The 11,605-nt window shown below is 45.9% G+C and overlaps 2 protein-coding genes across 2 annotated transcripts; both read right to left on the reverse strand.

Annotated features, from left to right (window-relative positions):
• Nucleotides 1–473: 473 nt before the first annotated feature.
• On the reverse strand, nt 474–1,298 carry LOC306934261 (RING finger and CHY zinc finger domain-containing protein 1-like; the record flags this gene model as incomplete). The annotated part of the gene is made up of 1 exon (XM_079516833.1): nt 474–1,298. The coding sequence occupies exon 1, from the start codon at nt 1,287–1,289 to the stop codon at nt 474–476; it is 816 nt and encodes a 271-aa protein (XP_079372959.1). The 5' UTR covers nt 1,290–1,298.
• A 6,861-nt stretch (nt 1,299–8,159) lies between these two features.
• On the reverse strand, nt 8,160–9,974 carry LOC306933484 (nuclear protein localization protein 4 homolog; the record flags this gene model as incomplete). The annotated part of the gene is made up of 1 exon (XM_079515730.1): nt 8,160–9,974. One exon carries the CDS (start codon nt 9,972–9,974, stop codon nt 8,160–8,162), a length of 1,815 nt encoding a protein of 604 aa, XP_079371856.1.
• Nucleotides 9,975–11,605: the final 1,631 nt, after the last annotated feature.

An 11,605-nucleotide genomic window follows, 5' to 3' on the forward strand; every position in this document is an offset into this window, starting at 1 on the left:
CTGAGATGGCACGCCTCATGGCATGGCATGCTGGTAGGTACCGATCTATATCCAAAAAAGGTCTTAAAAGCTTTTTAAAAATGGTATTTTAAAAATCGAACACTGAAAATGGAAAATGGCACGTTTTCGTAGAATGACCCAAAAGTAGCCGATGTACAAGCTGCTTAAAGCAAACATTAAAGGTCCATAGACATGGCTGTCACAGCAAAATGGTCCTAATGCAACTCAAAGTGGGGGTCCATGAAAGAACAAATCACACTTGTGTGAAGTGAGCGGCGCCCTTTATCATGCTGATTATGTATGGTGATGTTGGCCTGAAAGTTTGTTCGGAAGAAATTGTTACGTAAAAAGTAGTCCATATAGGCTTGGCTGACACATGACGTCACGGGGTGGCGCACCCACAAAGCCACACGTTGGAGCCGCTAGCCACTCAAAAAAAAAAAGAAGGTTAAGCTGTGAGTAGAAACCGAGGATCACTGAGGTTCCATGTCCGCTTCCGCCTCAGTCTCCGTCTCCAGCTCATATGCAACGTCCCCCTGGAGCTGCTGCAGGATCAGACCTCCATCCTGGGCTGTGTTGTAAGAGCCACAGCTGCCGCATTTCATGCCCAGAACGTGGAAGGGCACCGTGCCGCGAGCCTGGCAGTTGTTGCACATGACCTGGACGGTGGCGCCCCGGTACTCGGCGGGCATGGGAGACTGGGCGATGTCCTCGTCCATCTCCTCTATCAGTCGCCGGGAGACCTCCGGGGTCAGCGTGGTGTGCATGCACAGAGGGCAGCGGTACCCGCCGGACGCGTACATGCCGTCCAGGCACGTTTTGTGCAGGAGGTGGCCGCACGGCATGGGGACGGCGTTGATCCGGGACGAGTGCATGTCTTCCAGGCACACGGCGCAGTTCTGCCGCGACACGTTCTGGACGCACTTGTGTCTCCCGCGCATTTGGACGTGCAGACACAGGTTGCACGTCTCGCAGTGGAAGTAGTCCTCTCGTGGCCCGATCCGGCAGATCCCGCAGGGCTCGCAGTGGTACTGTAGCCTGTCCTTGTCGAACAGGTGGCAGACGTCGCAGTAGTACTCCCCGAACCGTACGCGACACTCCCGACAGGTCTGCTGCGCCCGCTGCAGCGTGTGACACTCCATGCACTCCACCTCTGTGACCCGGAAGCGGTCCATTTCGTGGTTCTCCTCCGCATCGTGGCACAGTCTGCAGACGTACAGCTTATCGCAGCAGGGCGCCTTTAATAAACATTTGCGTTCGTAGTGCTCACAGTCGGCAGAGGACGCCATCCCGGTGAATCGCTCGTTGTCCTCGGTTTTGTTTCTTTTAACAGAGCTGCCTCCGGTCTGATGACATGAAACACCTGATTACATCACTATTAACGCCCCAAAAATGGAGTTCCACCCAGCTCCATCGTCAGCTTATTAAAATATTGGCCTAAGTAATTTTATTACAATTTTCAGGACACAGAAAAAACTGATACAAAACAAACAAGTATTCATCTTATTTTATATTGTATGACTAGATTCGGAACTATTGCAACTTTATAACTATACTACACGTTATGATTATGTCTGAATACTGAATGGGGTGCCATAGAGCATGGGGAACGTAAACAAGGAAGATAAGGAGCCATCTGCATTAGCGTTCACTGGGAAAGGAGAACTGCTTATCCAAAATACTGAACCAAGGTCGTCTGATTACATTGGTATTCTTGGGGTTAACCTTTTATCCTCCTGGAACACTGGGGGTCAGTCTCCGGTTACCTTCTGAGACTTACTACTCTCTTAAGGTGCGTTCAGACTTGAATTTAAATATTCGCCTCGGTTCATCCCGTTTGTGCTGCGCCAGGTCGCGGCGCTCGCGCAACTTCTCGTCTTTGCATCGACTTTGTATGTAATCGCGCCGCTCTAACCATCTGAACGCACCTTTACTCTTACTATTCATCATTATCATATAAAATAATTCCAAGACATTTAGTTGTCTTTTTATTATTATATTATTATTTAATTATTAATTCTCTCACTGGGGAAATCTCTTAATTTCAAATGAACGTGTGTCAATACATCATCATGGAGTAGCTCGCTACTTGTACATGTTTATTTCCAGGGTCGTTTGCCTGCTGGGCTGTGACGTCACATGGGTCAATACAGTAGAGAGCCCGCACCGTTTCTTCAGGAACAGTGTTCTTTTTGGCAGCAAATATTTTTAAACGTTTTCATTTAGTTTTAGTCACATTTTAGTCACCCGGTAGGTATGTTTTAGTGTTAGTCTAGTTTTAGTCGACTAAATATCATAAGAGTTTAGTTGACTAAAATGATCTACAGGTGATCTAATGGCTGAGTTTACACTTGCTGAAAATAGCCGATCTACAAGCTCACAACGTGTCACGTTGTGAGCTTGTAGATCTGCTATTTTCAGCATGCAACCAAGTGTAAAATGACTTGTCCACTAGTCCCTTCCTAACATTTTAGTCTAGTTTTTATTTGTTGACAAAATCGACAGTATATTTAGTCATCATAGCTTAGTTTTCATTTAGTTTCCATTTAGTTTTCGTCAGTGAAAAAAGGTAGTCGACGAACATTTTTCGTCATAGTTTCAGTCTACGAAAACAACACTGTTCAGGAACAGTATTGTTATTGTTAGTTTTTGGTATCGTTACATCCTTAGTATCCTAAGTTCTGAAAAGATATAACAAGAGTTAGCTCAGGAACTAATCAACACCGGTGCAACTTACTGTCGACTGAGTTAGCACAGGAACTAATCAACACCGGTGCAACTTACTGTCGACTGAGTTAGCTCAGGAACTAATCAACACCGGTGCAACTTACTGTCGACTGTTAGCTCAGGACCAAACAACACCGGTGCAACTTACTGTCGACTGAGTTAGCTCAGGAACTAATCAACACCGGTGCAACTTACTGTCGACTGAGTTAGCTCAGGAACTAATCAACACCGGTGCAACTTACTGTCAACTGTTAGCTCAGGAACTAATCAACACCGGTGCAACTTACTGTCGACTGCCTGCAGAAAGATATAACAAGAGTTAGCTCAGGAACTAATCAACACCGGTGCAACTTACTGTCCACTGCCTGCAGCAAGATATAACAAGAGTTAGCTCAGGAACTAATCAACACCGGTGCAACTTACTGTCCACTGTTAGCTCAGGAACTAATCAACACCGGTGCAACTTACTGTCGACTGTTAGCTCAGGAACTAATCAACACCGGTGCAACTTACTGTCCACTGTTAGCTCAGGAACTAATCAACACCGGTGCAACTTACTGTCCACTGCCTGCAGAAAAGTTACTGGCCTGACCCCAACGACCGTCTCTCGTGTATGCCACGAGAAGTCAACAGAAAAAATAAGTGATGTCTATAACGTTCAAGTCGGGATGACGACAGACATGTGGACTGATGACTACCATATAAGGTTAGTTGTGTGACGATCACGTCATTACATATTCTTCAAACTGAAGAGTAATGTAGGCCTACTCACCATGCCAATGATTCCCCATGATAGACAGGAGTATCTGCAGGGAACGCACGCACCCTGCAGGGAACGCACGCACGCACGCACGCACGCACACACACGCACGTCTCAGCTTTGTATAGGCTTTGTTAAGGGTCCAAAAGACTAGAGCAGAGTCAAAGTTTTGACCATAGCAAGCCCTCGCACAGCCAACGTTGTTGGGGGTCCTTGGAGATACTACAGATGTGGCTTACTGTTTGGATTGTTGCTTTAGTTGGTGTAATTATTGATGATGTGCGCTTTGTTGATTCAGGGGATTTTCTTGGGAGTGACAACTGTTCTTTCCCATTTCTCTGCCTGCAGTATCAAGACATCAACCAAGAGGTACGTTTTTACTGTGTTTACTGTAAATTTGAATAGAAGTGTAAGCAGCTACAATTGCTTTAACTGTCTGTCCTTTCTTAGTGTATGAGAGGCAAGAATTAAACATAGTGCGACAAGGATGTAATATGTAGCTCAATACAGATTTTAACAGTGGCCAGGTTAAACCAACAACAGATATTAAACATATTAATCTGAACAGATTTAATGAACACCAGGTAAATACAGATTCAATTAACGCCATGTGGTAACAGATTCAATCCAATTCAGCTACAAGTAACAATTGATTCAGGTATTCATTGAAATGTACATATTCAATCAAACCTAGATAACGTATTCATATTATACAATATTCAATAACAATTCAGGTACAGCAACATATTCAGTCAAAACTAAGTAACTTACATATATAACATATTCAACAACAACTGATTCATATACAACACACCAATGTAACAGCAAACGTGTCAAAATAAAATCATCCAGGTATAACGGTCCCGGATGCAAAACGGGAAGCTGCAGGGACAGGGCTACATACTGACGGACAAGCTACACCAGGCTTTTCTTGCGCGTTTACCCTTAACGCGAACCCTGCGTGTGCGTTTTTTAAAATAGGACTGGACCTAAATTCAACGCACGCATTTAGGGTAAACTTGCGCGTTTTGTGCGCGAAAAGCCTGGTGTAGCTTGGTCGTGAAATTAACTGGTTGAGTTGAGAGAGTGAGCTCAGGTGGAACTGAGCCTTTTATAGACAGCAGATGGTTGTGATTGGATGAGGGTGGAGTCAGGTTTGATGGGCTGATTGGCAGAGCACTTTAGGGAAGGAGAGACAGATGGAGGAAAACAAACCTACCTATATGTGGCACGTAACACCATGGTGCAGTGCTACAGCAGTCTTTGCGAGGGGGGCGCATACGTTAACCGAGGTACTAACAGTCACACATGCGTGGCCGGTTAAGAAAAAGGAGGGAAAATAGTACAATGCCAGATGCAACAACGATGTAGGCTACCACACATGCCGTCTGATGGACTTGATGCACAGGGCATGCTTTCCACTTGTCATTATAAATGTGATGTTGTGTTTAAATAATACAGCTTAGAGCGTACATGATGGATTTGACCTGAAAATGACATTTTATTGATCATTCTCTCCAGGCAAGTGATATACTGTTCAGACGAATGTTCAGTTGCTGGCCCAGGGGACGACTTAATTGGTCCAAAACTACAGCAAGGCCTTGATGTGGGAGGGACTGAACCATCTGTTAAGGAGGGATGCAATTTGTGAAGGTGATGGTCCAGCCGTAGTTGGGCCTACTTCGGTCAGTAGGTGTGCAAAAGGACTTTATTATGTTTGTGATGCAGACATTGGTGTACTTAATATACTTGTAATAATTGGTAAACAACAGGTATTGTTCTTTGTTAAATAAGATCAAGCTTTTGTCTTTAAAGATGTAATTTTATCTGCACTGTAATGTGTTGATCAAGGCAACTGTTCCTTATATCTATGTACAATAATATGTATACAATTATAAAACATGTATGTGGAATGGCTGGACGATGGGACAAGGCTCCATAAAGCAGACAGGTCCACAAATACAGTTTTGGGTATTCTATTAGTGCTATTGCTATAGGATTCTTTTGGCTGCAAAGTGAATGTGCTCTTTGTTAACTTTTGCACAGCAGAAAAGTGAAGCTTATGGTCATGCTTCGACACACTGTTGTCATGCTTCACATACTATAAATGGTAAGAAGGAATTCAGTTCACAGGATTCCCATGACTCACTTGCAATTTCCCAGAATTGCACCTTTCTAGTTTACCTCTCGGAACTATATCACAGTGCAAGAAAATACAAACATAAATTATAAGACTGGCCATAACAACATTCCGGAAATAGGACAATTGAAAACAACACATAAGGAACTCAAGATACTGGTTACAGTTACAGGCTAAACCTTTCACAAAGGCCCTAGCTGGCAGCTCTCTCCTGCTGTTGTCTCTGACAAGTCTCAAGTCAAACTGAACTCCCCTCACCTGTAGTAATAGCATGCCTGCCTTTTAAAGTCTAGGTTTAGGCAAACCTAGCTAGACCCACGAGTTGATGTTGTATGTTGATGTTGCATGAGTTGCAATTACCTACTGCAGTGGTTCCAAGTGGGCTCCAGGGGTCCTTGCGGGAGTTCGGGGTCCCCAGCTAAATGATAGTTTGGAAACAAATGGACCCTCATGGGTCTGTATCTCTGAAAGTGTACAAATGGAACCGAATGAACCCGTTTGGTTCCATTTGTACACTCTCAGAGTTAAATTAACAGTGATTTTACAATACAAATATCACTGCTAAAGCCGTAGAAATGTTCTCATGGTCCCTGCAGGCATATATTTTCAAATGGGGGTCTGCGGGCTAATTAGTGTCAATTTGGGGGTCCTTGACGTGAAAAGGTTTGGGAACCACTGACCTACTGCTTTCCAAACTTCAATAAATTCAATAAATATTGTGCCAAAAACATACAATGAAAATGCAAGATAACAGGAACAAACAGCCCTCCTCCAACCTCCTCTGCAGTGCTTGGCCCCTTCCAATCAGCAGTGACCCTGCAGGTGACACACAGTTGTAACCCAGTAACCTTGCCCAAATATGGAGTTTTAAAGTACATTATACTGTAGATATAATAGATAACGTTATCAGATGCTTGTTTTTTCCACATTTTGTGAATTCATACATCTTCAGATCCATAGTCCCACAGACTCACCGCACAACCACCAAGCTTAGTAGCTTGAATTTATATAGCCTTTCATGAGCCCAAAAGGACGTGCGTTATAAAATGATGTACTGCCAAGGCTTGCTGTGGGTGAGATCTCTGGACATATTGGAGCAGGTAGTTAATGGTTTGGGAGCCCAAATATGGTAGCCTGGCTAATAAGCCAGACTAATATCACACAACACTGTCGCGGTATATCAGTCTGGGCTGGCTCCACTTGGATTTCATTTCCCGGGGCACATTTTCTCTTTGACGCAATTGGTCAGAGCTACTGTCAGTCAAAGGTCTCAAGCATTGAACGTCACTGTACCAAAGCCCGCCCATATTGCATACCGTGTCCCGATTGGTCCGACCTGTTCTCGGTTGTAGGAAAGAGGCGTGCTACTGAGCCTCGCCAGACCGTAATCCGCTGGTAGGCAACTTTTTTTTGCCAACGGCTGATTCGGTCTGGTTTATTAACCAGGCTACAAATATGGAGCCATCTGAAGTTGGAGTTCTCTGAGGGTTCTCTGTTCCCTCTGGATTAATGTTGCACTGTCACAGTGTCCTTGAGTAAGACAGTGCGCCCCTCACTGCTCCCGATATCTATTCATGTCTATTCCCCCTGTGACGTCATATGGGTCAATGCATCATCATCAATCAGGCTGGCTTCCAGGCTACAGGTTGGTGTGCCTTGCATGGTATCCTGCCGTCGGTGTGTGAATGGGAGAATGTAATGCACATTGTATGCACTTTGGATAAAGGTGGTACATAAATAACCCATTTTCCATTTACGTCAATATGAATTGAATCCCACATGTAATATTCTATGGTAAGAATTGGCAAACAAATGTCTAAATCGAGGAGACATTTTAAAAGGGGAGGTGGAAAAAAAAGGGAAAAAAAGAGAGGTTGATGTTCATTTTGCAGTTGTATTCTGCTTCCGCTTTCTGAGAAGCGACAAAGTGGTTGTGTTGTCTTTGGAGAAGCGTAAGCACCGACGTTACTGCTATGGAAGGAGGAGGAGCCAGCAAAAAGTGGAGCGGCACAGTTGAGAAAAAGTTTAACTTTACCGTGAGACAACCAGAAGCTTTTACAGTGTTAGATTACACTTTACAGTATATATAGTTTAGTTCAGTGTTTATCAATCTCATTGTTTGAAAACCCCCAGTTTGATGTGCATTAGGCCACGACGGACCCCAACTTGATGCAATTCTTCATCTATGGGACCCCAATCTACACTGTAAAATACTCAGTGTTAATTTAACAAATGTAAGTGTACAGATGGTCCCCACCCACACCAGACGCTGGAAACCAGGGATTTATATTACACCTCCCTGCTGGTGAGCCGCTGGTTTGTGCCATTCGGTGCGGCGGAGCTCTCACGACTTATTTATGAAGGTCAGAAGGTGTCATCCACAAGGGGGAAGGATAGAGGGGAAAGGACATTCAAATCTCACAGCTGGTCCAGATTTGATGTCACTGGTGTGGGAAGGGCAATACAATTGGAGAGATGAAGGGGAAAAGGTCTTGGAGACAGGTACAGGGGAGGGATGAATGGGTGGATGCATTAACTGCTGGGCAGTCTGCACATTTCACAATGTTGTGTGCCCGGCTGGTTCATGAAAGTGCAGTGGGGGCACGACCATACGGCCAAGGAGAAGGCGGGGGAAGGTGCTCCACCCATCAATCCATACTCCAGAGAGCTTGACGGCTGTCCAGCTATGCTGCACAGCTGCTCGATGGCGACCCACTGCTCGGACCTCTTCCAAATCTGTGCCAAGCCCTCACTGGAGGCCTTCACCGCGTCCAGCAGCTGACCAACGCTGTTCCTCGGCACAACCTCGTTGGTGACCAAGAAGAGGAGCAGGTGGAAGTCGGAGATGGTGTTCAGGAATGAGGAGGAGCCCTGGGCGAGGTATGTGGCTAAACTGTTGTCGTCTTGTCTCTCTCCCTGGGCATTACGGTTTTCGATGGGGAAGCCATGTGAGGAGGATGAGGAGGAGAAGGTGTATTGTGGGTCCTTGGGAAACGTGGTGGGGATATCTATGAGAAGATACTCCACCGGAAGAGGCTGAGCAAGAAAGGTGACATCATTTCCAAACTTGTCTTTGTCCTTGTAGAAGACATCTGGAACATACTGCTCAGAACTGGACTCTTTGGCGTAGCCCAGCTCTGGAGCATCTCTGCAGGGCAGTAGGCACTCATCTCTCACCAGAGCCATACACTGGTTGGAAACCTGATAGCCCTCGAAGTGCACCTGGTTGTCTGGACCACCTGTTGCCACCACTGTGACAAATTTAGATCCAAAATGGCCATCTCTTGAGAGCCTGCAGGGATTTGGATGTTGATTCTGGAGGAATCCAGCCGTGATACACTCCTCTGCACTAAGGAAGTAAGAGTCTTTGTTCCTACTGTAGCAGACGGTGCCTTTTCTCACATCCTGGGCAACCAGGTCAGTGAAAATCCAGCCCATCTTGCACAGGCCCAGCTTGGCAGCAATCTGCTCCACAGCCGCGGCGTTGGGGTCCTCCAGCAATTCGACACTGTTCTGCGTGCCGTTCTGTGGGGGCTCGTAGATTGCAGCCACTTCGCCACGTATACTCAGAGGGATGTCTTTGTGCTCGGTGTACCTGCCGTACAAGTATCCAATCCTTTGGTTACCCGTGCTCCTCCAGAAGTTCAGGAATCGCTCGGCAATGGTGTGGTTCTCAAACATGAGGTTGTCCACGTGTCTGTATTTTTGTCTGTTGAGGGTGATGGCACTGGGCTGGCACTTGGTGCAAATGCCCTCTGGCCATGGAGGGTGTCCCTCACAGCCCACTTTGATCTTACAGCTGATGTTCTCTAGTGCTGCAAACTTCCCTTTGTCGGCGCCACCAGTCAGCTTACGGATGTAGGCATGGAATGACATGTGCTTGACTGGGGGGTCGAGATGGTTTAGATAGTCCTCATCGAAAGGCTCCAACGGTACGCAGTGCACACACTTTCCGAGAGCGCTGTGTCGACACAGCTGTGAATCTCTGTTGCGGTAGATCCTGCCGTCCTGCTTGGCCAAATACTGGTCGATCTCATCTTCCTGGATCTGGGAGCAAGATGGAGCAGACCTCTCTGGAGACCTCCTGGAGACCTCTGGGGAACCTGAGGGGAAAAGGAACAGCATGGTGCCATGCTGAATCCTAAGAAAAGCGAGGGTCTTGTTCTGGGATAGGATCTCACCAGTCTTGTCCCGGTTTAGGTAAATGGAGAACCTGAAACCGTTGCAATTGGAGCCGAACTCCTTTTCCACCTTCCTCAAGAAAGCAGCTGTAGTCTCCGTCGTAGTAGAAATAATTCTCTTCGTTCCATCAGGGGACTGTACCCGAACGGTAATGTTGTCCGCCATTTTCATCTGTTTTTTTTAACATCTATCTTCCCGCCTGTCACTTGTTCTCAAAATAAGACAGGGTTTAGCTGCCTTATATTGGCTGACCAGAGCTAGAGTGTTGTGAGCGATACGAGTGACATCGCACACACAACACAACCTGTTGCCATGCATGCCCAACAACTGTGATTTGCGCAGGCCATACGACTAAGACTAGAGTGAACACAGGAAATCCTAGTCCAGAATTCATATCAAAGGGAGCTGTTCACCCCATAGATATTATTTACACTGGGAGAGGAAGTACGCCGGAAGTGTGGAAGGCACGTTACGTCACGCTGCCACTCAAGTGATTACTGGCCAATCACAGCGCATCTTTTCCGGGACGCTTATACTCTAAGGATGCACCAGGGGTGGACGCACGCTCATGCTTCGGCGGGGCTTCGCAAGGAATCTCGGGAAAGTTTGCCCCCTCTTGAGCACATACGCTCCAGAGCCGGAAAGGGTGTCTACGTTTATGTGTCTATGATTCACCCCAGCACATATGCCTGCGCTTGGGTGGTGATGTCGCCGGGCCCTATCGCATGCATGCGCAGTAGTGTCCGCGGGGCGTCTATGCATGCACAGTGCCGTCCTTTATTTGTCTGTCATGAACTACCCTCCACACGCAAGCTCGTGATTTGAGCCCATTGGTCGAAGCCGGTTTCGCTCGTTCATACAGCTGTGGTTAAGTTACAGTACCAGAATCAGCTACCAGGGGATTGCTGCTTCATTCAATTCACCTGCCTAATCGCTCAGTGGGGCAATTATTTTGCTATATTGTATTATACACAGACCCTCAGTTTGATATGACTTTGACCTCTGGGACTCCAATGTAAACTTGTCAGTGATGAAGTAACAATCTGCGCACTCTCGAGTTACAGACCCTCCTTAAAGGGGGTTCGGGGTAAATTAAGTATAATGTATGTTCTGGGACATATGAGCATATGTCGGCAATAAAGTGAAGTATACCTGTCTGATTTGTTTGAAGTTGAACATGCACGGTACATCATTTTCAGACCTAAATGTACTTCTTATTCATCCCCAAAATGACTGGATATCAGAGGTTTTGTGGCAATTTGTAGCATTTGCAGAACTTTTGGGCCTTAAATGTAATTTAAAGAATATATGTTTTCGGCCCCTCGTTTGTACATTTTAATGTAAATATAAAATCTCCTTGTGTGAAGTGAGAGCGCCCTCACTTCATCATCATACATCACATTCCGTGTTCAGCCAATCAAATCATCACAAATGTCAGTTTTCAGTGTTAACCACTAGGGGCACCTCCCAGTGTCCCCCTCCCCCTCCCAGTGAGCTGTGGCGTTCCACAAGGAAGCATACTAGGGACCTTTACTGTTCCTAATATATGTAAATGAACATGACATCAGCTTGTTCCTGTTCGCAGATGACTCTGCTCTGCTGGTCAGGGAAAAGATTGCAGGTTGAAAAACCTGTAGAACTGAATCTGCACCTGATGTGCCAGCGTATGACGTAGATAGAAACTTTTACCATACTTCACAATATTACTTTTTTTTACCTCCAAAAACTAGGTACGTAGCAAATAACTAAACCTAATAATTCAATATTTCAAACGTTCTTTCACAGAGAAGCTGAGA

Source organism: Electrona antarctica, assembly GCF_951216825.1.
Source record: "Electrona antarctica genome assembly, chromosome: 12".
Lineage (NCBI taxonomy): Eukaryota > Metazoa > Chordata > Actinopteri > Myctophiformes > Myctophidae > Electrona > Electrona antarctica.